The sequence below is a fragment of the Perca fluviatilis genome, chromosome 11 (assembly GCF_010015445.1).
Source record: "Perca fluviatilis chromosome 11, GENO_Pfluv_1.0, whole genome shotgun sequence".
NCBI classification, from domain to species: domain Eukaryota; kingdom Metazoa; phylum Chordata; class Actinopteri; order Perciformes; family Percidae; genus Perca; species Perca fluviatilis.
Window position 1 is genome coordinate 14,012,779 of NC_053122.1, and position 25,538 is coordinate 14,038,316.

The 25,538-nt window shown below is 40.9% G+C and overlaps 1 protein-coding gene across 2 annotated transcripts; it reads right to left on the reverse strand.

The window, feature by feature from the left end:
* Nucleotides 1-10,249: 10,249 nt before the first annotated feature.
* Nucleotides 10,250-25,523, reverse strand: LOC120568033 (phospholipid phosphatase 3-like). 2 transcript variants are annotated; one of them, XM_039815217.1, is made up of 6 exons: nt 25,112-25,523; nt 19,613-19,767; nt 14,605-14,885; nt 14,412-14,469; nt 13,446-13,622; nt 10,250-12,308 (listed from the first exon to the last, which is right to left on the reverse strand). In XM_039815217.1, exons 1-6 carry the CDS (start codon nt 25,248-25,250, stop codon nt 12,180-12,182), a joined length of 939 nt encoding a protein of 312 aa, XP_039671151.1. In that variant the 5' UTR covers nt 25,251-25,523; the 3' UTR covers nt 10,250-12,179. The 2 variants fall into 2 exon arrangements, with proteins under 2 accessions (XP_039671151.1, XP_039671150.1); XM_039815216.1 differs by lacking the exon at nt 19,613-19,767 and adding an exon at nt 18,583-18,740 and having other exon boundaries at nt 25,112-25,522.
* Nucleotides 25,524-25,538: the final 15 nt, after the last annotated feature.

Consider the following 25,538-nt stretch of genomic DNA (forward strand, 5'->3'; position numbering starts at 1 on the left):
TTATTATTTAGTGTTAACTATAGTCACTGCCCAAACCAACAAAGTAATATTCATTTTTGTGTTTGTTTGTTCATTCATTTGGTTTGTTGGTAGCAAGTATTCTGGTGATAAAGGTTTATGTTTTAAAATGTATAAATACTGACCCAGAGCACTTAAATACATTTGGTTTGTAAGAAAAAATTAAAATTATATGTATTTAGATTATAAGTGCACAGTCCATATTTGGGACAGCAGGAGCTGGGCACACTGTACGGTGCTACACTGTCCAAAATATTAGTAAATTTAACTGCCATGTACAAATATGTTTTGAGACATTTTGTGTCATAAAATAGTTTAATTTGTATACTTAGCGGTGTGGAAGTGCTTAAGACTTTCTAAAGATACTCTATAGAAGAAACAGTTCTGTATAGTTACACGGCCCACTTTTAGACACAGAGACTGGCCGAATAAGCAGCGAGGAAGCTAACATCTGCTACCCACTTAAATAGATGATTTATTTTTATTCATCTGCAATCTTGTCCCATATTGATGCCTTTCAAAATCAGGGCAGCGGTTATATTATGGGAGCTGCCAGCATCTTCATGATTAAGGGATAGGACCAGTTGTGCATTAAGTGCATTGTTTAAGTCTGGAGTGTATAATACACATTGATGATGCAGTGGCAGCCTTAGAAAAAGTAAAGCAGCTTGCCGAATGCATGACTGAAAATAAGTTTATGATGCTTCAGAAAATTAAGCTGAGACCTCAGAAGAAACATTTATTTTATGTGAAAAGAAAAGACAGACAGTGGGAGTCAGCTTGGAGACAATAAGAAAAACATTAAGGAGGGTTTTACCATTGGCCACTGTTAGAGGGAGACAGACACTGCCGCAACACAGACCTGTTAGTGCTAGATATGAATATACCATTAACACAAGTTAGTGTATGTCTCACACAAACATACACACTATGGAAAGAACGTTCAGTCAGTGTAGAGTGGTTACTAAATATCTTCATTTCAGTACCACAACAAATAAGAGAGCAACTCATTAGCCTACAACAAAAATACGAAGTAGGGTAGAACCATGTTTTAAAGAAGGAATCTCGAGCTTACTTAAGTGTTATTTAAAAGATGACATATTTCTCACTATAGCCTCACCTCCCTCAGTGGGTTTGCTCCACAGTTCAGAGCCCCATAAAGTCCAGTCACATTTACTCTTAAATCTCAAGAGTGCAACAGAATCCCCTGGTTGATTTTACTGGAGCTGCTCTGTGGAGACTAGTATAACACTGGAGTTATAAAGGGCAGTTCCAGGTGAATATAAGAAGGGATTTTGTTGAAATATGTATATATGCTTAAAATACTTTTTTGGTGCATTCAAAAATGAATCCTCTTAGTTACTGTTGTGGATTAATTTCATATTTTGAACTGAAATATGTCAAGGTACAGGATTTATAGAACCAGAAATGATTAACCAAGAAGCAAAGGCACACACACAAGTTGAGTAACAGCCAAGAACCTTTGGAGAGATTAAAGAATTGGTTTAAGATAATGTTTGTACACATAACTAGATCTTACACCGTTAGTCACTGTATTGTTACAGCTGTTGATAATGTTCATGATTAAAAAGCTTTAAATTATATCAGCCAACTAGAATCAAATTAACATGTTTCCTCCGAAAAGGCCTGTAGATGGCAGCAGGCTCTCAACATTTCTAAGCACTGAGGCATTTGATGACATTCTCAGAGGTTGAACAATCAAGCCTGATTTTTGCAACTCTGGGATTTCATTTATTACCTCTGTTTTCTTAAGAGTACAGATAAAGTTTCATTGATGAGGTTACGCTGAAAACTGAGCCTTAAGTCAACACTCTGAGGTCATCTCGTTTACTTAGGAATCATAAAAAATATGTTTTCTGTAATTTTATAGGAGAGCTTTAGCCATTAATTCTCCAAGTTTCTTGACAAACACACTTGACTGCTGTGAGCACATTCCATGACTTCATCAGAAAGGGAATAATACTGACAGTGAATATGTCATACCGTACTTGACACAACATTCTTGTAATTTCCTTGAAAAAGCGAGTGGGAAGTTGGAATGATGGAAAAAAATCAGGTTACTGCGACCCCAGGGGAGAGCTATAAAACTACCCACATATGAGCAAGTGTTTTCAGGGCAGTGTGGAGTGACCATGGGGTCAACGTTACACAAGGTAGAGGGTAAGCATACAAATGTTACACACAGAAAGAGTTATGTTTTTTACGAGTCGGGGCCTCTTACTTCCAGTTTTAGGGAAATCATAAACGTACATAAACATACAAAAATGGTCAAATTGTGGATGTCATTGAAAGGCCAGCATTGTGAGCAGATAGGATTTTACAGCATCTGTCAATGCAATTAAGTGTGATTTACTATGAATCGTAAAGAGGATGTGGGGGGGTTATTAGGGGAGTATTAGGGGATTTATTTGCCAAACTACCTGAAATGTGAAGAGCAGAGAAATGAAAATGAAACCACATTCACTCATGTGGATTGAATGTATCCTTTAGTCTCTTATACACAGAGAACATGTGAATTGGAAAATAGGAATAGCTATTTTACCATCCTCATGGTGTAGCCTAAATTCCCCTGAAGCGTTGCGTGTGTTTGCATGCATTGAGTCAAGGGTCAGAAAAACAGCCTAACAACTGAGGCCAGTGGGCCAGGAAATCCTCCAGGTTCACATGGTCTGTGGAAAGACCCTCGTGGAAAAGAAGCCAATCAGGGAGGGAGGGGACCCCTGGACTTTACAGCACAATTATGCCAGAAATCACTCAATGGTTCGTATAAATTTACCAAGAAAAATAAGCTTTCAAGTGTGGAAATCTTCACATGTCAAATGTACAGTACACGAGAAACTTGAGAGCTTTAGAGGTGCTGGTAGGTGGATTTTGTTGGACAGGGCCACGCTAGCTGTTTCCCCTTGTTTCCAGTCTTTATGCTAAGCTAAGTTAGTCGGCTGCTAGCTGTAGTTTCATATTTAGTGAACAAATATAAGAATGGTATCTATCTTCTAATCTAACTCTAGGCCAAAAATTTGCATATTTCTCAAAATTTCCTTTAAGATTCTACACAAAATTGGGTAACACTTTACTTGAAGGTATCTACATATGAGTGACATGATACTGGCATGAACACATGACACATCATGACAGTCATGACACATGAACCCTAACTCTAACTCTAACTCTAACTCTAACTCTAACTCTAACTCTAACTCTAACTCTAACTCTAACTCTAACTCTAACTCTAACCCTAACTCTAACTCTAACTCTAACGTGTGTAGATAACTTCAAGTAAAGTGTATCCCAAAATTGAAAGGAGAAACAGTAAGTTAATAACTCCCGCCACTTATGAATTTTTAGTGAGGTGATCATGCTGCTCAGTGCATGTGTTTCCATTTAGGAACCTACAAAGAGACTAAATGAGTGTGGAAAAGTAATGGATCTCATATGTATGGAGAGGTCCATTTACATCCTGTAATTGTGTTGTGTTTGTTCAAACCATGACATAAAGCACATATCCTGGAGCTGAGAAAACACATAAATACAGTGTTTACAGTGCGTGAGAGGCATACCAAGAAGTCCATTACAGTAATTTCCACTGAAAGGCTTGCAACATCAACTTCCAACTTGCATATTGCAATGTGAAACTGAAGAAAAACATAAACGGAGATGCACATTGTAAGAATGCACTATGGCACAAATAGATTGCCCGTGCAGTCTGACTGCAGGGTCATCCATAGATTCCTGCTGCATCAATCTTTGTTGTTTAAACAGATGGCAGCGGCACCAAAGAGCTTGTGCTGTGCCTGATCGAATACTTGATAGGAAAGCCCAGAGGAGCCTGTGTCAGAGGCCACAGGGGCCAGTAGATTCTAAGCACATTAACATTCCTGAATAAATAACCCCAGGCAATGTTATTGTGGAGACGTTAAACAGGATTTTCCTCTCAGAGCCCAGGAGAACGGCCAGGCATCACTCTGGCGTCTCCATCGCCCCGGGTCAGGAGGAGCTAAAGCACCCGGTGCCAAAAAGAAGAGCTTTATAAACCCCTTCTATCCTATCCTTCCTTAGAAAAGAAAATTCTGGTGATTCTGGTTTAATGTCCTCCCTGGTACAGCCTCATTTCTTCCTTATTTCGTTTCTACTGCAAGAAATCTTACCATAGCAATAAAGACAGCTGTGCTTCTGCTACATTACAGACCAAAATCTACATATTTACTAAAATACATTCATCTTTCCTCTTTCCATTTCATTAAATAAAAGGTTTTTACACCTATACAACTGCAGTATAATAGATTCCAAAAATGTCACGTCATCTGTTCCAAATTTTAGCCCCCACACGAAAGGATTTAGATTCAAACGTTTCCCCATGCCTAGTATTATACCTACGCTGCTCTCAATCTGTAAATAGTCTGGTGCATGGGCATCTAGGAATTTATAAACAGTTACAATTATGGATTATTGATCTATATCAATACTGATACCACAGGGAGAGTGTTTCAATCAATGCTGACTATCAATGTACATCCCTCTTCCTACATTCATCGCCCTCCCCTTCCCTTTTTTCCTTTTTTAAACCTGCATTAAATGAATTTTTTGGTCACTTGGGGGTAGTGCAACAAGCTGTAAACACAATATTAGAGTTCTAATGGTGAACATGTAAGCAAACAGTTGTCTATTTACACATCTTGCAGACATAGAGCAACATTAGCATTCATTTAGAGTCTGGTTTGTGTCCATTCAATCTTGGAACCCATCAGCTATCAGTCTGACGACGATTATCCTCTGGGGCCAATATTTCGGGGCTTCCTGTTTACCTGCATGCAACCAAAGCCCGCTAAAACATTAATTGATCATACTACTCGAATTACAAACGGACTACAAATGGAAACCAGAATCCTTCAGATACCAAATATATAGTATCTGTTTAGAGATTAATGTCCGTCTGACAAATCCAAAAAGTCCAAAACAAATGACAAAAGTCCAATATTCACTTTCCTTTTAGCTCTGTTTTGCTTTCCACTAACTCCTGAGGGAAATACCTGGCTCTTTTCTTTAGCTGCTAAATACACCACTACGTTCATTTGTCATTACGTTGTCTGTCTGCCGTTTGGTGCTGAGCATGTAGTATGCATTCGGTTTATAGAACTTTTTCACTGAAAACAGCTGCCTGCTGCAACTGTCAACAGCCCGTGTTGCCAAATATGTTGCCAAGCCAGCATTTAGAATGTGATTTGGAAAGATATTTTCCGCCACATTAGGCTATATATGAAAGTTTTATATGATCTGTCAAAATCACAACTAAGTGTTGCCGTCAAACACATTTAACAACTACACTAGTGGACATGACACAGCAGTAGCTCTGTTCTACAGTTCTTCAGTCTTACGTCACCTGGCTTGTTTCTTGATTTCTGATTCTGCTCTCTAATCGCCATTAAACAACACGTCAGACAGCTGAGTAGCGGATCCAAATGGAATGCTACACGATTAAACCCCCTGCATTTTCATTGCTCCGCTCCTACTCAGAAAGGCTGTTATTGCCAAATCCTTGACGATCTCTCCCCCTCACTCTCTGTGTGCAAGTTGTGGTGCTAGAGATGCCAGGGGAGGAGGATTCCTCTGGATCAACCTGTAGCTCTGTTATAGTGCAGCTTGGCGTTAGTTAGATAGGACCAGAGTCCACCCTTCTCCTCCCCCGGTGAATCACACATTCCTTATGTTGGAGGTCAGCATTGAGGGAGAACTACAGCTCCAGACACATTGATGATTGCGTGAAATATAGCAGTTGATTGGGTGATTTTTCTCTGTTAGGCCCGCAAGTGATCTTTCTCCAGAGACATGTATTCATTGCTTCAAAAGGTCACAACCGAGCGCCTGCCGAGTGACATGAGAAAGAAAGTGTAAAAGGTCAAAAGCCTCTGGCCAGGTGCCAAAAGAAATACAGGTTTCGGTGAGAACAAGTGTGGTACCTGAGATTTAAAATTAATCACACAGTGAAAAGTTATACCCCGTCTTACTAATGTGCTCCTTTTTTTTTTTTTTCTTTTCTCTATATTTCTGTCCTGTCCCATGCTTCCCCCCCTTTGCTGTTTCTCTGGTTACTAACTGGAAACACGTGAGGCCCTTTAGAGGGGTTCTGGGATTTCGTTCACCTCTGTTACATTATAAGTACGCAACATTTACATTTGATTGACACACTGAATCTTTGTTATCTTTCGATTGCCTTATCATGTGAAGGCCTGAGGAAAAACATGCCCTCCTCTACACGGTGACATGTTACTTCATTGGTGATAGCAACCAGCATGACCAACCTCCATCCACCTCCTCATCTTAGATACTAGACGACATGTGGCACAAAAAGATAAAGAGCCTCACTGGTGAGATGTTGCTGTGTTGTCAGCAAATGGCTGCCGGTGCCAGGTGAGCATATGGAGAGCATCAGCGCACGCTGCTTGTGATGTTTGATGAAGTCAATGTTTGTGTTCCGTCAGCAGTATATTCTTCTTGGCTCCTTTCCCATGGGGCTCCTTCAGACACATATGGAGGTAATTTGTTCAAATTCTTCAGCAGGGGAAGAAATAAGAGGGGGAAAATGGCCTTGGGATTTTGGGGTTGGAAATCAGTTTGAGAGGTTGGGGGTGAGTGGGGGTGCACGTCTTTGGGGGTACAGGGAACGGAGGTTTCTGTGAGAAATGGCTTTTAAAGAGCTTCAAGTAACATGCTACTGTGCGTTTAGAGATTTTATGGAAGTTGCTACATGATTGTGACATCAAATACAAAACAATACATTAAGTCTAAAGCCCCACTAGTAGAGCTCATGGATGGTCCAAAATGGAAAGGGTATATTCTCTGGAGAGCAGGAATAAAAAAAAAGAAAAATTACATGTAATCCTGACATTTTAGTCATCCTTTACCCTCTGGGGTTCACAAATTATTTGGGAATTCTGGCCATTATTTTTCTGGATAACTTGAAACAACAATTAATAATTAATAATTTTTTTGGGGCATTTTTAGGCCTTTATTGACAGGACAGCTGAAGAAATTAAAGGTGTGAGAGCAGGGAATGGCATGCAGCAAAGGGCCGCAGGTCGGAGTCAAACCCGGGCCTGCTGCGTCAAAGAGTAAACCTCTATATATGGGCGCCCGCTCTACCAATTCGGCCATCCGGGCGCCTCAATTGTTAGTTTTTAGTTAAAGTTTCAAGAGAATGATGGGGGAGCTCTACAAAAAAGTTTGCGCAATCACCAAATTTAAAAGGCATCATCCTCTGGGGAGCATGAATATTCACAATAGAATAACATTATAGTGTCCAAAACAAAAATGGTTCATTTTTATAATAATAATAATAATAAATAATTTTTTTGGCATCCTATTGTATATCATCTGGGGTTCAAACTGAGCAGCATGGACATTGGGTACCTTGTCTTGAAATAAAGTCCATCAAGGGAAAACCTAAACCTGATGGTGGCAACAGACAAAAGGTCAGGGCGGTCATTAGGAATGATGCTTTGAGAACCATGAAATGTATGGCAGTTATTGTTTCCCAGATGTTGCTGTTGTGATATTGTGCTTTGGGACAAAGTGTTTGTGACATCATCCTTAGGCCCCCGTCAGCAGGAATAAAAGACTCTATAAAGAAGGAATGATTTTGATTGTTAGCTCTGCATCCATGGTTTGACTTCCATGGCAAACACTTCAAGGTATGTCATCCACATGAGATGGATAGCTGAAATGTTGATCTAAAAAGAAAGCTCCAGGATAGGGTTAAACTATCAACAAACTGTTGAAGCATCAAAATCCAAACACTAATCACACTTCACCCTCTGTATACATTAGACTGTTTCAGGCTCAGACTCCCGGGCAGTGTAGCCCTGTCTCCAGATCAGCTGTAAGAAAGGTTGTGATGGCAGAGATTTGGCTTCCCGCTTGATGTTTACATTCTCCAGACACAGGGGAGGATGAGGAGAGAAAGAGGGAAAAACAGAAACAGAGAGAGAATTACTTACAGCTGCAGCACTGTAACCCCGAGTCTGAGTGCTTCTGGGCACGGACACAACATATTATGGCTAACATTAGGGTTTTGAGTAGTTTTTATGAGGAGGGTGTTTGTGTGTATTGTGTGTGGATGAGTAAGGGGCAGATAGAGGAGACTTACATAACATGTTTAAGGTCTGCTGTCTTTGCATCGCTTTTGTTTCAGTCCACTCAAACAGAACATTTTCAAGCGACGAATATCCTTGCAGGCAACTAGTGAAGAGGGATTAAAGATGTGGTACATTTGACGTGTATATTAAAGTGCTGATAGTGATAGTCCTGGAAACCGCTTGTGTGACATGAGCCAAGTAAAGAAAAACTCTCAGAAAGTCCGAACACTTGGCATGGCTCAAAAGCCAAGGTCTCCCGGGAGCCAGCCATCATCATGGTGTTCTGTGAATAAGAAAAACATGCCCAGTGAAGATGTAATGAGGTCACTTATCAGCCAGGGCATTCGGAGGGTGTGCCTCGCTTCCTCTTAGCATCCCGCCATCTGTCAGGGGAAGGACAAACGACCTCAGCGACTATTGCCAATGATGTGATGTGGCGTCAGACTCTATGACAGGCTTCAAGTTGACTGAAGGAGCAGACAGGCCAAACGTTCTGAAGTACAGCTTTTCTAGAAGAAATGAACCAGGTCCGATTTTTTTTCTTTTGCTTCAAACTCCTTTTAACTCAAGAGATTTTACAAAAACTACAAATTGATGATAGCTGTTTTCCCCTTAATAGCTAGACCAAACCACCACAGGAACAGCTCTCACATTAAAAAAAGACAGCTGAAGAAGACTGAAGAAGAAGATTGTTGCAACTGTTACCACTGAAATGACTACACTGCATCACACAGTTGCAACAATCGTAGCTGGAAAGAGGATGGTGGTTTGATAGTGTGTGTGTTTGTGTGTGTGTGTGTGTGTGTGTGTGTAGGAGGTAAACAAGAAAGAAAAGGCATTGCTTCAGAGCAACCACAACATTTCTACAGAGTTCATGAGATGCGTTTGTAGATCACACAGGGTAATTACTTCACAAATAATAGGGGTTAAACTGCAGTGAGAAAACACAACAACACTTTTTTTCTCCCAACCACATGAAAAGGATTCCATTATTAGAATGTTAAGCGCTGCTGATCAAGAAAGCCTCTTTGAATCCCTAACCAGCAAAATGGGTCCAGCTAAAACTGTGAAAAAACATAGGACTGTGCCATTTGTTGGTCTGGTGAATACTAAAATATACTCAGCATGCAGCCTCCATTACTTTCAAGTGAAGGTATCTTTGAGAAAATCTTGCACCACAGATGGTTTAATAGAGTGGGTCAGGGCTGGTTCATAAAAGATAAACATTATGTCAAGCTTTTGGCACTGGATGTGTACATTTGTCGAAGAGAGAGGGCAACACTCATGGATTTAAAGGCACTGCCATGTTCGGTAGCAGAGGAGTGTGTTTACTGAAGATACTTGGATCGAACATGCTCCACGTTTGGTTTAAAGCAGAGATCTTCAACAGGGAGTCCGCAACCCCTAGGGGGGTCCTCAGAGTCACAGCAGGTTTGGAGCTTTGCAGTTTGGACCGAAGTAGTGAAAAAAAACTAAACTCTACCACAGTGCGCATTTTCTCTGTAGGTGTAGTCTTGTGACCAATTAAGACATTGGAAAGAGTAATTTAGTAGTATAACAAAAGACAGCTGCTGCACAATAAGTATCGCCCCTGGCATGGTCATAAAAACATAACAGATTTTGCAGCTTATTAAACTAATCAACTCTAATCTCCTTCTGGGCACTGTGCCTGATCTACAGTAAAATCAATCAGCTTAAGATACCACGTGAACACTACACCTTACATGGTACAGCCTGTAGATGGTCTATCTATATATGGTTTATTCAGGTTTTTGTGGAGACCAAGCAGTCTATGAGGATAATACAAGCCACTAATGGCAAATTACATTGGTCTAAGCATTCTTATACGTGAAATTACTTTGCCACTCTGGCATGCTTTCTGTATGGAGTCTATATTATTTCAGAGAGCCATTGGGGAGAGGGGTTAAAGCCTGGAATGTACACTATTTCCCCACAGGAAGCCGAGCAGGGAAGTCTACCATTGCCCCACGCCCAGATCTCTCCATCGCACGCACCGTTAAACCAGCTACTAAATCATAGTACAACAGTCACACACAAAGAGTGAAATAAACATCACAGTATGCTGCTCTTCACCTTTTGTTTTATTAAAGACAATTTATCTTTGATACATCTTACAGTTTCATTGTACAAAATTTCACATTACAAAAATATTGAAAGGCATTTTTTTTTAAACAAACATGGACTGAAGCCGTCTGCCTTGAGAGCTTTGATTTTCATAAAACTTAATTTTCACAAGTTGTCAACGTTACTTGATGCCATCTGCCAAGCTTTGCCTCTTTAAAGCAGCATGTTTTACATTTACACAGGTCTCGACACACAAGTCATAGTGGGCGTTTCTTCAAAAGATATAATGTATATATACAAATGATACACTATTGTACAATGTATGGTAGCATGCAGAATCTTCTGATGCTGTATATAGATTTTCAAGCCATGTATGAAGAAAGAACTATAGTTTCTTATAAGCATCAGATCAAAGTTTGTCTCAGTAACTTAAAGCTGAGGAAGATGCTTTCAGTCAGTGGTTTTAAGTGTCATTACTCTTTTTGCTAAAAAGTTAATAACATCAATGTCAAGCAAACATATTAGCATCATTATTACTTTTAAAATTCAATGTAATGATTTTCGTCTTTAATAATGCAGAGCCTCATTGCCTGCCCTATTGTATTACAAGACTGAGATAATACGCAGTTACAATGTGCCATAAATATAATTTTTTTTAAACTGTATTGCTTAATTGTGCTTTGATACTGAAAGGCTACTTTAAGTAACCAATGTTCTAGACGTCCCTGTCTTTATTTTGAATATATGTATATACTGTATGCCTGTGTAGGATACAGTGTATCACAGGATTTCTCAGTGATGTGAATCATCACTACGATTAGTAACGGTAACATTAGATGCTTTCCCCCCCCACAGTGTTCCCGTCTCGAGTTACACGTGTCTGTTGGAGCAGGTGCCACTTCTCTGGCTGAAGAGAGGCACACTTGTAGGCTATAAACACTGAAATATATAGACATGACATTAAGACACATTGGTACGCTCACAGAAAGGACACACACACACACACACACACACACACACACACACACACACACACACACACACACACACACACACACACACACACACACACACACACACACACACACACACACACACACACACACACACACACACACACACACACACACAGTCATTTCATTAAATGGCTCAGTGGGGGCTCGTCCTAGCCAGCAGAAAGAGGCCCACATCCAACAAATACGTTCTCACTGTACTTTCCACCTAGTGTAACTTATGTGCACCTTCTAAGGAACACGGCATTATAGTCTTACAAAGCTTTCCAAAAGCTTCACTTTAGGTAATTCAAGTGGATACACACAGGACTTAGTTTCGCTAAAATAGTGCTATAAATCACACATACAATGCTTATGTCTGTAATAAAACCAAACAAAAACAACATCCTTCATGAAATCAAGGAATTTGTTTTTTTGTCATGATTTGTTTGTATTAGTCACACAGTGAGTGAGTGAGTGAGTGGCAGGAATATAATAGTAGCTCCCATGCTGAATGCAGCTGAGGGGAGAAGGCACAAAAGCCACACACAGCTTTGATTACAGCTGCCATTTCTCAGTTTTGTTTCATTTCAGACTTGTGTCCATGGAAAGGCCTTGACAGAGGAGAATCTCAAATAATCTTCATAACAGAAGAGGTACAAATATCCCCATTCCTCTCTCTTTTCCACATTAAAATGGCTGGTGAGACTGGAGGAAAAAGATGAACATTTCCATTGAGAAAGCAAAACTTGGTTGACAGTTTTCCATAGACCTCTTTCTCTCATCCTATGAGACGCTCAAGATTCCATAGTTTGTCTCCATTATCCAGATTGTTGGGAGTTTATTTGTATCCAGTATTGACCAGTGGCTGTAGCAGTGACTTAAAAAAAAAAGTCACCGGTCAGGGTTATGTACAGTCAGATTGAAGCCTTCTCTATGCCATTATGAGATGGTTACTCCGCTCTCTGTTGTCCGCTGGAGGAACTAGATCTTTCTTCACTGGGGTTGGTGAAAGGGTAGAGCGTCTACCTTTGGGTTTGAACAAATCAGACACAAAGAATACCTGTGAAGGGAATAGAAAGGTAAATAATAGTCTGGTAAGTTCAGAAAATGACATCACTTTACTGTAATGCAGCCTTTTAAAACCAGGAAAAGACAACACTTATGTCATTTCACGATATGACGATATCTAAAATCTAAGACAATATCTAGTCTCATATCACGATATTGATATAATATCGATATATTGCCCAGCTCTAATACCAGATATATCTTTTGTTGGATTGTAGCCCCCTAACACTACTTAAAGGTCCCATGGCATGAAAATTTCACTTTATGAGGTTTTTTAACATTAATATGCGTTCCCCCAGCCTGCCTATGGTCCCCCAGTGGCTAGAAATGGCGATAGGTGTAAACCGAGCCCTGGGTATCCTACTCTGCCTTTGAGAAAATGAAAGCTCAGATGAGCCGTTCTGGAATCTTGCTTGTTATGAGGTCATAACAAGCAAGGTTACCTCCCCTTTCTCTGCTTTGCCCGCCCAGAGAATTTGGCCAACCCATGGGAGAGAGACATCATGGCTTTCAAACGAGAAAAGTGGCAGTTGGTCAAGGCCACACCCCCACCCTCCACCTTGCCCCGCCCTCTCTCCTCCTCAATAGCTAGAGACACAAAAATGGCATATCCTAAGGAAAGCTCATTGTGGGACTGGCTCTAGTGGCTGTAATTCTGCACCAAGGCGGAATATCGGGAAAGAGACTTCCGATATAGTATTAGGGGACCACTAAGGTCTATATAAAAGCATCCAAAGAGCACCATGTCATGGGACCTTTAAGAGCGTTGCCTCGAATATCGAAATGGCTACATTTAAAAATAATTACCCCTGTCCCCTTTTCTTCCAATTTTCTGTTATCCAATGTAATGCCATTTTCTTTCCCTTTAACAGAGTTCTTCAAGGTTCTGTATTAGGCCCCCTTCTGTTTCCATTTTATTTTTTTATTTAAATGTCTCTACAATATAATTTGTAAACAGTGTTTCAATCACCGCCCCCTCAAGAAAAAAGACTACATAAATTAAGTTATAATCATTATTTAACTGGAAAGTCAGAAATAACATGTTATGAAATTAATTTATAGTTAAGGCCATATGATCTAATCCAATATAGAAGATTACAATATCACAACATAATGTAGAACCACTCACTATGCAGTAGGCCACCAGGGCTCCCTGCACAAAACCTGCCAGGACATCAGTTGGGTGGTGCTTGTGATCAGAGACACGGGACAGGCCGGTGTAGAAAGACATCATGATGAGGGTGAACTGGGTCAGAGGGCGCAGCAGGCGAGCTCCATGCCAATTGAAACGAGACTGCAGGTAAAACTGTAAAAGAGAAGAAATTATAGAGGCGATATAGATAGAAAGTAGTGGTGTCAAACGATTAAAACATTTAATCGCGATTAATCGCATCAATGTCATAGTTAACTCACAATTAATCGCACATTTTTATCTATTCTAAATGTCCCTTGATTTCTTTTTTTTTCTCTCATTTTAATGCTCTTATCAATATGGAAAAGTGGATCGGCTTGCTTTGTGCTTTTTGCTTTGACGAGGGGGCAGAGGATTTGCATCAGCTGTGTGCTTGGCCATCAAGTGGTATTTCAGACTGGACGTGCTGCGATGATAGCTCAGTTCACAACGACAAAACACACAGATCACTTTGGTCTTGTCAATGGAACCATTTGGCAACTTTTTAAAAGTAAACTTTCCATTCAGAATCTTATTGGCATCCATTTCGGCATGTCACGCTCGCCATCCACTCAAAACGTAATGTTAGCCTACTACTCTTTGGCCGGCTCGCAAGCCCAAACAAGTGTGCGCGGCGTGCCTGTTGTTTTGTTTCCGGTCTAGCTAGATCCGGTGATGTGTTACTAGTTGTTGCAACAGCATGTGAAAAAAACTACAAAGTTTGCTAGGCCAAAAAGAACATTAATATCGCGATAAAAAAATTGACGCCGTTAAAATGGGTTTGCGTTAACGCCGTTAAATAACGCATTGAACTGACAGCACTAATAGAAAGTGTTTTGTACCTAGGTAGGGAAATTTGTTTTTAATTTGTTGTGTAATCATACACGGATGAATGTGTGTGTTAAAAACAATTCAGTAACTCACCACCAGGTAAAGCATGGTGTACATGGAGAATGATGCATGTCCAGAGAAAAAAGACTTCCTGAAAACAATAGAGGACAATCATATTATACCATAGCTTACAATATGTACAATACATATGTAAACTGTATACAATATATACATTTTTAAGGTAAAACATTTAAAAAATATTGTTCTCTCAATTTATCATTAATACCTGGCCTCCTGAACTTTGCTCTCTGGCCCCTGACACTGGTAGACAGTGATGTAGCCCAGGGAGCAGTTGATAGTGGAGAAGTCAAGTTTGCACACATCGAGGAAGTGAGGGCGCATTCGGCCCACTGACACTTTGGCAATGTCAGTGAAAGACTGGCTGATGGCGCAGCCGAAGATGAACACGCCCACCTGCTTGTAGAGAGCCGATATGTAGGGGTTCCCTACAAAAGACTTGGATCCCTCGTTTAGAAAGTAGATCCTGTAGCTCTCCCCGACGATGATCTGAAGGCACAGAAGTCATTGTGACGTCAGTGGATATCATGATTTTAACACAGTCCCAGTCCCAATGTCCACCCTAATTCCTAAGCACTTCATTCACATCTCCTGAGTTATCCGTGAAAATGTGTGAGTGCAGGAGAGCCAAAACATTTTATGAGGAATGGGACAGCACTATTAAATTATGTTATTTGGACAGAAGAATTTGCTTGGAGGGCCATGTGTGATGCTCATTATTTCGAATGTAATTTAATACTCAATTGAGCAGTTGATACTCATTATCTGAATATAATAATAGCCTAATAAAGTTTTGTTCTTGTAAGATCTTTTTTCATACTTTTAGACATCCACCGTCATCACCATTTTTTAACACTACTTTACGATACTACATTGTGCTTGCCAAATTTCACAGAGGGACAGCACTAAGCTATTGTGGACTTACTGGAAATGTGCATCAAAGCTTGTAATTCGGGTAAGGGTGGAAATTTGGGACCAGGCTATAGAGAACTCAAGTGATGTATGTGACTAAAATAACTTTTTTTCAGGATCAAGAGGTTATTTTGACAGCTTAAACAGAATACAGTGATTTCTTCTGAAGTGGTTTGAAAAGGGCTACTTTATAGTTGAATGTGTTTACCTGTGCCATTCTACTTCTGAGAGAAAACAGTGAGGCGACGTGGGAGGCAACTCAAACTGTCCGCCATGTATAGTTTTATGTAAGTGTGTAAATAAACCACCGTCTAAAACCGACGATTGACGTGTATGGCGCACTTAGGGGGAGGTGGATAGCCATAACTCACAACAGCTGTTCCAGCTCAAAAACGCCTTCCCAACCCCCCTCATCCCCTGTTGTCATCCAGCAGCTCACAAATGAAAGTGTGGAAGAGGAGTCAGAACGAGAGTGTGGAGGGAGTTCCAGGGAGAAAAGTGGAGGGATGGAGGGCAGAGTGAGAGGAAGGGAGGATAGAAAGCTAAAAGAGTAGAGGAGAGGAAGAAAAAAGAAAAGAGGAAGGTGAGAAGAGGGATGAGGAGTGGAGTGAGAGGGAGCGGTGGAGGCACCGCTGGTTCTAATCAGCAGAAACGCTGAGCTAGGCGATGTGTGATTTTGGTGGCCAGACTCCACCAGGCGCACGTCGGGGGCACGTTTGTTTTTCACCGCTCCGGCTGCCTCTCTGAAACGGCTCCGATTTCACACGGGAAGTCTGGCCGTTTTCATGTTAGTATCTCGGTTTCATCAGACATTCTTCTGAGGGGCGCAGAAATAAGTCTCATTCTGGGAAAACACTCTCTGCAGAGGGATAGCCCTGACGAAGATTTAACAAGCTGATAGAGTCTGTTGTTTTCCACCATCCAGGCCTTTAGAGCCAGCTCAATAAAGCCCAGCTGTTTTCATGGGAAAAAGGGAAGGGGGGGGGGCGGGGTGGGGGACACATCTGGTTCCCCTTGTGAGAAAGATTTAACTATGTGAATGAATAAATAAATTGGCATTGGAGGATATGTAGCTGTTACACTGAGACCTCAAGAGATAATCATGGGTGAAAGACGCTGATTTGTGGCTTATGTTAAACGTCTTGTATTTCCAAAATGACACCATGGGGTTTTCATTTCTTCTAAAAAAAATTATAATAATTTGCATAAATTATAAAGGATGTGGCCTTTTGTGTTTCTCAGCTCTAGTCAGTGGGAAATGAAGCACTAAATGACCTAATGTTGGTGTTTTCTGGTTCAGAAAACACAAATGCTGGCCAGAACGCTCCTGGGGGATGGATGGATGGATGGATTGTAAAGTCATATTTTTGCAAGGGGAAGATGAGATATCTGGCAAAGTCTTCTTGTTTTGGGCCTTCACCACAATTCCACCCCACCAATTACAGTATTTAACCAAACAACCATTGCGTCAACCATAATTACACAGGGCCAGAACTCCTTCTCACCATGAAAACCCCTGTGGCCCCGAGCCCGTAGAGTAGTCTGCTCTCCAGGAGGAGGGCACTAGTGGCTACAGGGAGAGACAGGCCATGCCATGTGGCAAGGCACCTTCCCACTGTGGGTCTGCCAGGTGACAACTGCACATGCTATGGCAGTGCTAAGTAACACCACGGAGCAACTAGAAGGTTTCTGAAGATTTTTCAAGTGTGCCTGCTGCTAAGTGCATGTCCCAGGAATCTGTTTTTGCTAGCCCATTGTTAACACATTACCGATCACTTGGCATTTTCAATGTGGTCGCTAATGTGTTAGTAGCTGTTGAGACATTGCTAGGTGTTGTTAGTTGTCTAGCGCATAGTTGCTAAATAGACATCTAAGGTGGTAGCTAGTTGTTTGCTAAGTTGCTGCTGGGGATTTTGCAGTTGTTCCCAATGTGTTTACAGGTGGTTGCTACATGGATGATATGGATTTCGGGGTGATTTCTAAAGTTTTAGTAGATGGTTGCTAAGTTGTTTAGAGTGGTTGCTCATGCTGTTAAGAGTCCAATGGTCGATTCAATTGACATATTAGATGAAAACATGACAGATAGCAACAAATCTAGACACTTTTTAAATGGCCTCTTTGCCATTGCCTCACTGAAAATAGTATTATATTTCACTACAGACATGACAATGGGCACATGGGCCCCAACTTGTAGTTTTAAACTTACCATCTTAGACTCCTGCAGTAATGTGTTTTTCTCCTCCTTCGTTGTGTATTATATATTGTTTTTTTATTTCTTAGGTGTGGATTTGAGTGGGATTGGGTACAGCCTTCAGGATGTAGGGTTGTGCTATGTTTTGCTACACTACTTTAGTAGAAATGCATAGTGAACTGTGCATGTCAGTATTTACACTGGATTTTTGAGCCACAGTACTACTGTGACTTCAGAAGTGTTTTGAGAGAGCTCAAAGGCCAATCATGTCCTTAGATGCACAAGTAGGGGAAACAACGAAGGCCCAAACAATGCTTTGGGTCGCAGTTATGTGTGTTAAGTCTAACTAAAAATGCTCGCCATCACAAAGGCGTGCAGACAGATACATTCCTCAAATTGGAATGCATGTCTGAAAACCATGGCATAAAAATCGACAGTTCTACAGTTTTAAGCGCACTGAGCACTGAGCAGTGGTAAATTGAAAAAAATGAAATTGAATTATAGAATTCTATGATGACAGTTTAGTTTGAAGCTCTTGGATACATCCTCACTGTTTTCTCCCAGGAGATCGTAACAAATTACTCGACACTTGCTCGCTTGCTAAAGTGCTTTAATCAACTGAGTCATCTTAAGCCCCGGAGGAGAAAAGCCTTGAACAAATGTTGTTGACTGCTTTTTATCTGGAATGTGCTGAAGCCAATCAGAGGGACAGATAGCACAGGTATGGGGAGTGGTCGTTTCAGTAGTCATGTAGGATCAGGAGGACTCTGATGGAGTGGTGCACAAGTGCATTTCTCTAAACATGACGTCAGTCGGAATGTGCATGGTTTGGTTGGAGAAAACGTGTTGTAATTGTAGTTTAAAATCTCTATATGATTACCATATTATTATATATTGTTGGAAATGATCATTAACTAATTATAACTCATACTGGGCATATTGTGAAATACTCCAATGCACTGAGGATGAGAAATTGTGGTCAGCATCTGGTATAAGGTGTCAGTGGGTGCTGCTAGTAATGGTGAAGGCTGCTGAAACATAAAGAGTGATGATGACATTAGTGATCAGAGTGAGGTGACTTACAGAGAGGATGGTGATAAGAATGCCAGCCGCACTAAGCACACCGTCGCTAATGGTGTCTCCGTTTTTGGCCGGGTACTTGATGGACTCATCATCGCAGTAAAACCCTCTACGGTAAGGCTGAACAGCGCTGGTCTCAATGACCAAGAAAGGCAGGCCGGCTAGTGTGAAGAAGCAGTGAGCAATACAGAGAGAAAGGAGGGGGTGGGGATGGGTGAGGGAGAGAGAGAGAGAGAGATGGAGGTGCTGGGTTAATTGACACGCAAATTACTTAGGTCGCAGGTACGAGCAAGAGGCAACAAGGGAACATCTGGGACAGGCTCAGTCCATTCTGTGGCTGTTAACTGTGACTAATCAAGAAATAATGACCCCAGCTTTGTTCAATATTCAGTTTTAGTGGGGACTTTTGAGCAGACCTGATGTCTCAAAGGGCCATATCTGTTTGTTTCTTGTTGTTTTACTGCTGGCCATTTTCCAAAGCACACGGTTTCTTTTTAGACTCTCTCTTCAGGCTGCCATTGGTGAATGACAAAGAGTGGCAGACATTTGGAATTAAAGGAACCTAAAATACACAATACATGAATGAGACTGTTAACTAATTCTATGAGTCTTCTATGGTAGTACATTCAAAATCTCCAGGTTTCATTCAATTATTCGAGAAAATAATCGGTAGGTCAAGCGTGAACTTACAAACTCATCGAATCTTTGGTATTTTTACTTCATAAATTACTTCAACAATGAAACAATTTTGTTACAGTAGTGAAATGAATGGAAAGCAATGGCTGCCACTAGGAAAAAAATCAATCTGAAAGCTTATGATAATACACAGTAGCTTTGGAAAATGGTTGGCAGTAATGCACATATACTTGATTTGCAGCTAATGAAGTACAACACAAAACCACCGAGTGGGAGTCACAGCCTGTCGAACCAATCATGGTTTTTTTGAGCCGTCACAAGCCAACCATTGGATGAACCGAGAGTGTCCCAACATATGCTCTCTCTCTTTCTCTTGCAGTACCACAGCAGGACTTACTGAGACCACGGGCACAGTGACGCCCACGGCTGAGAGCACGGTGGTGGATACCGTGCTGCCTTTATAGGTCAGCCTGATGCTGTTGTCATTGCAGAAGAATCCTCTCTGGTAAGGCGGGAAGGGAGATTTGTGCAAAAACACGGCAACAAGCAACACTGTATGGTTGGACACACAGGAGCAGAGGTCAGACAGCTCTTTAAACCACAACAGTGGACAGCTGCATTAATAGACATTATATCAACAGGAAGACTAATAGAAAAGAACACAAAAGACACAGACATCTCAGACATTCATACAAACATTTAAAAATAAAAAATAAAAACTCCCAGCAGACGTGTATTCAAGTTATCGATGTCATCCTGTTTTCAAAACTAACACTGATACTGCCATGAGAAAATGAGCCAAAATAAACAAAATGAAATGTGTTGGAATGAATGCCAAAATCAAAGCAACATTGTTGTTTTAGACTTAAGTGAACCTTTTATGCTTAGAATAGCATTAACTGATCTTAAACAGGCTGAGTTAGCACTAAAAGGATTGGATGTGTCATGCTCTTAAGAGAGAGACCATTTCTGTTGAAAAAAAAAAAGAAAACATTAACAGTATCAGAGCCATCCCTCCTTTCCTTCCGAGGCTTTCAAGTGCACTTAAAAAGGCCCACTTTAAGATGCCTTGGGGGGGGGGGTGTCTGCGTCCGATCAATTTAGTGTCTTTTTGCCACGTAAAGTGGCAAAAAGATCTTATTTATCTCCTGTCAACAAACAAGAGTGGGTGTTACTGAGATGCAAGCCAAAAAAAAAAAAAGACAGCTTATTTTCGCATTTACCAATGGCTTCAATGCAGGACTTTGAAATTTGAGTTTGGACGTAATACCCAGGAGAGGCTTCAAATCTCTGACAGAATTTGGAAAACACACTTTCAAAATCACTTCAAAAGCAGCATTTAACTGATGGTGGAGCTTACAAGTCACTCTTTGAGATCTGCCGATACAAGGGAAAACAAACAGCAGCGTACACTTTCTCACATGTTCTCTTCGTCTGTCTCTCAGTCTCAAAAGCACCGGGGTGTAGAGGTCAGTGCTGAGAGCTGCTAAAGGCAGGATAGTTGCGGTGAGGGGGGCGTGATTTCTGAAACCAAATGTCAACACACGCTTCACTTGCTGAGCCCATCAGCCGCACGCACGCACGCACACACACACACACACACACACACACACACACACACACACACACACACACACACACACACACACACACACACACACACACACACACACACACACACACACACACACACACACACACACACACACACACACACACACACACACACGACTTTGGCCTTTGAAGGTCCAGCTGGGTTGAGCTCAGGTTACAGACGGAGCGCTGCTGCCTGATGGGAACTCCGGGATGCTGGCATTCCCTCCACATTCAGCAGGATTCACATTATTAACTTTCTCGTTTTCATTCTCGCTCTTCAAACAAATACCTACAATACAGCTACACTCGGCTCCAGAGCAAGTCTGGTGACAAGAGAAAGAGCAGGGCGGTATGTCTCAGAGTTCTGTAACTGTAAAAATATACGGTACTTTACAGTACCCTGAATCTTTAATGTCTGATCCCTTCAGTTTGCTTAGCCTGGCCATGAACAGAACCACACAGGACTTCCCAAACTGCTGATATGTATCTTTTGAGAAAAGGCATACACAGCTGAAAGTGATAACTCCAGAGTATTGACCCCTGCCTTTACACACACTCACAGACCAGAAAAGGCCAGAGGCAGAGATTGATGGAAAGAGACACAGGTGGCAAATGCATTGATGAAATAAAGTGCCCACAACCCGCACTGGTCAAGTGCTTCAAACAGCTGATTAAAAAGAAGAAGAAAAACACAACCAGACAGCCAAGTCCTGTTTTCCAGACGCTCAGCAGGGCTTTCTTCTCCGCTCAGCCCTTCGACCCCTTCTATCCGTCTTAACAGTGCAGCATCAGCATTGAGTACGGCAAGTTAGGATTTCCCCCTCCTACCCTCTTCCTGCTTTCCCGCTTCTAACAGCCAGGGGGAGAGGAGGAGGGGGGAGGGTGTCCTTGTCCTGCCAAGAACAACACCAGTCAACACAGGCGTGGGTATGTCTTCTGCATTAGCTCAACATCAGCCCAAAGACAACAGAAACAAACAAAGTGAAATTTAGAGCTGGAGGGAGGGAGGGAGGACCCCCCCAAGTTTTCGGTTGCTAATGCTAAACATCAGGTATCTTCTATTTGGTTTTGCCCTAAAGCAGTTTGCTTTACAATCAACTGGGGACCCCCAACTGAAAATAAGCAAACACTGTAAAAATGCTGGCTTTTTCAGCACATAACGGAGCGCCGTCTCACATCAGAATTGAGAGAAAACGTATCATTAAGACACACTTGTTAGAATTTCCTACGCTTGCCCGTTTGCCTTTCCCCCAGTTCAGCACAGGCAGCTCCATGTAGCTGCAGTTTGTGGAAACTAGAACCAATGTATAATCCTTGCGCTGAATTAAATCCCCACCATATTTTGGAGGCATTCGCCAAAACACCAAGTGTGACTATTAAAATAAACAGACGCACATTTTCCACTTGCAGGGATCGCTCACTGTCTGGCGTAGAAATGTATACATGTCTGAGGCATTTGGGTTGTATAAACAGATGCAGTTGTTTTTACTCACAGCAGCCCCCACACAACCTGCCCCCTGTCTGTCTGTCAGGCCTGCTGAAAAAATGAGTTCACAGTTCCACTGCGGAAGTGAAATCGGGTATGCCTGCTTGGGTTAAATAAAAGCACATTAGCATTGAATTGCTAGCGGCTATAACTTCTGCTGTTCTTATGTTTTTCACTCCATTTATTATTCACATTTCTAAGGAAGAGTGGGTATTATACACAAGGCAGTTTACATATCTGGTCCTCCTCTTTACCCACAGCCCCCAATTACACACACAAAAACAAAAAAGAAATGCTGAATATACATGAATGCACATAGAAACACAAAGTATATGCATACATTTATACACACATGACCTTGTATGCACATACATATAGCAGAAATTATTGCAGACATCATTCAGTAGTACCTGGGGAAAATGCACATACTGTAAATGATATCATTGTGGCCTGCTGTCTTCTAATTTTCCAACATGCAATAGAATGTAGGCCAAGTCTATGTTTTTCTTTTGGTGTTTGGTTAGTTGTAGAGCGTGAGCAATTAAAATGTCTATACAACCATGTTTGACTATTACTTAAATGAAGGCTTTGCTAATGTCCCAGAGCCATGTTTAACTGTCTGATAAACTTCTTAACTCGAGATACTTTCCTCAAAAACAACTTTGAGGCCCATGTTGGCTGTTCTAAGTGGGCAGCACAGTTTGTATCTTGCAGGACTTTAACTAAAACTGACAATTGACACTTCAACTCCTTTCAGTGTTTGAACTTCAACTAGTGCTTCAACTTCAGCCTTTTTTACTTATTTAACTAACTGTATTATCAACTGACACTTCAACGTCTTTCTGTCTTTTTTATTTCAAATGTTGTAAATGCAATGTAAATGTTCAGCATATCTGATTGAGAATCATCATGTTGAAAAGGGTCAATTTAACCAAATTACAGGAATGGAGATTCTTTCAGTTTCAGTTTTAGTGTTGAGACTATCCCAACATTAATACAAGTATAAGATACCATCAACATTACAACATTTTTTTTTTTGTAATTTGGATTAACTTCAACATGAAAAAGGAAGGGTGTTCAGAAACCTAAAAACTATAGGTGGAATTGTAGCCGATTAAGCACCTTTCACCTCATGCTGAACCAGGGCAAAAGCACACAGAAACATAAGACGATTAACTGGGAAACATGAGAGCCACCTGCTACAGCTTAATGTAAACTGAACCTGACCACCTCACCAGGGTTCAAGCAAAACACTAAATAATTGCTTTCCTCAGCATTATTTGTCAGGATTTAGTTCCAATCACCACTGAATCAGGGTGAATTTCTCCTCTAGTGTATTGACTGACGTTATCTTTACTAGTGGTCTGCTGGGATCACAGTGACTGGAGATAGTGTGTGTGAGAGAGATGGAAACAGTAATACTAGAAGTGCAATCAGTGTGTGACAATGGAGGAGTGGTGATAGCCAGTACCTGCCCAACATTTCCTCCTTGTGGTAGCTCTCTTTAAACCACATCTTTAGCCAGAAAAACACTGTGGGAATGTACAGAGCAAATCATGGGGATTTACCCACCATAGAGACAAAAAATAGACTAAATATAGCTTGTCAGAAAGAAAGAGTGTTTCTACTGTAGCTCCTTCATGGGATTGCTGTAACAATAGCCAGAATGGTGCTTTCCCCATGCAGTTGCAACAGTTTTGTTTTATAGTTGAACACTGCTGTTTGCAATCATGTTCTCACACTAACATTCCACAGAACAACACATTGGAAACATATGGTTATATCAGAGAAGAAAATTAGTGAAATTACTAAATGGTCAAAAGGTTTAAGCCCCGAGGACAGGCCAACCTTTTGCAGGACTTTTGGGTTTAAACTTCAGTGTAACAAAAATATTTAACAACCTTAACCCAGTGTCTGCAGCTGTTGAACATCAAAGGACGTGCGCTGATGTACATGCACACACACACTCTCAGGTCTGACCTTTTCAACACCACTTCCCTTAATTACTCCACACCCACACACACACACAGACACACATTATATTATGCCAGATGTTGAGATCAAGAGAATTCTTGCTGGTGTGGAATGTGAGCCATTCTGGAAAATATAATGAGGAGTCAAAGCAGAGGTACAGTACAGGTGTGGCTCGAGACCAAAGAAATATATCCCTTCTGGAGCTATTTATTAAAGTTTCCCCTTTGACAGCACTATTATTTTGAAGGGTGGGGGCTGAGGAAAACATACTTCCCCTAGCTAAACTAATTTATGGAAAATATCTAGCTTAATGGCTGTTATTATAGCTAGCTAAATATGTAGGCTACAGTTGGGAATGGGCAATCACTTGTTGCTTAGGTAACACAGCTTGTCGAGCTTATGTAGCTGGCTAGCTAAAACATTTAGGCTATAACTTAAGTGTTTGAATATGATAATTCTTTTTAAATGTTAAGTATCTTAATAGTTTCAATTAACGGTACATGTATTAAATTTAACTGACATTTAACTAGCTTAACCTAGGACAGTACAAGTACGTCCTCTAAGTACAATACTAATTAACGTTAACATTATTGAGCAGTTAGGGAAACAATCACATGGAAGATACAGTATGAGCTGGAGCAAAAAATGTAATCTTGAACACGCTTTAAGTCCTGCAAAGTTAAACATATTACAATGAAACAATATTTGAGTTAAAAAAAAAAGAAAAGAAAAAGAGCCATACATTCTCTGCCGAGTACCAAAAGTCCTCGTAGTAATACATACACGTTATACATAGCCATATCATACATGTCGGTAATTAGCATGCAGTGGGACTCTTACCTAAAAATAAGCAGAAGAGGTCCACTCCGACCAGTAACTTTCTCCTGCTGTGGTCTTTGCAGTTATTGTTGTTCAGTGAACTCCCGCCGTTCCTCGTCTCGGCTGCCATCGTTTTCTCATATATCAAACAGCGTTGCATTTAAAACGTGTTATGAATAAATAAAGGGAAAAAAAAAATAAAAAGGGAATCTAAATCTTGTTACAAGCTGTCGCAGTGCCTTTATTTTTTACTCTCTACAATTGCCTAGCGATTCTACTTGGATCCTAAGGAGTCGTCATGCAAGTCTAAACTGTTAGTCTGCTATTCAGAAAATACGCTCCTTCAAAATGTAACCATTAGCTGGTTGTCTTCTAACAATCACAGCTCTCACTCTTTCTTCTAACCATCCTTACTATATTACTCCTGTTCTTAGGGGTAGAGAGAGTC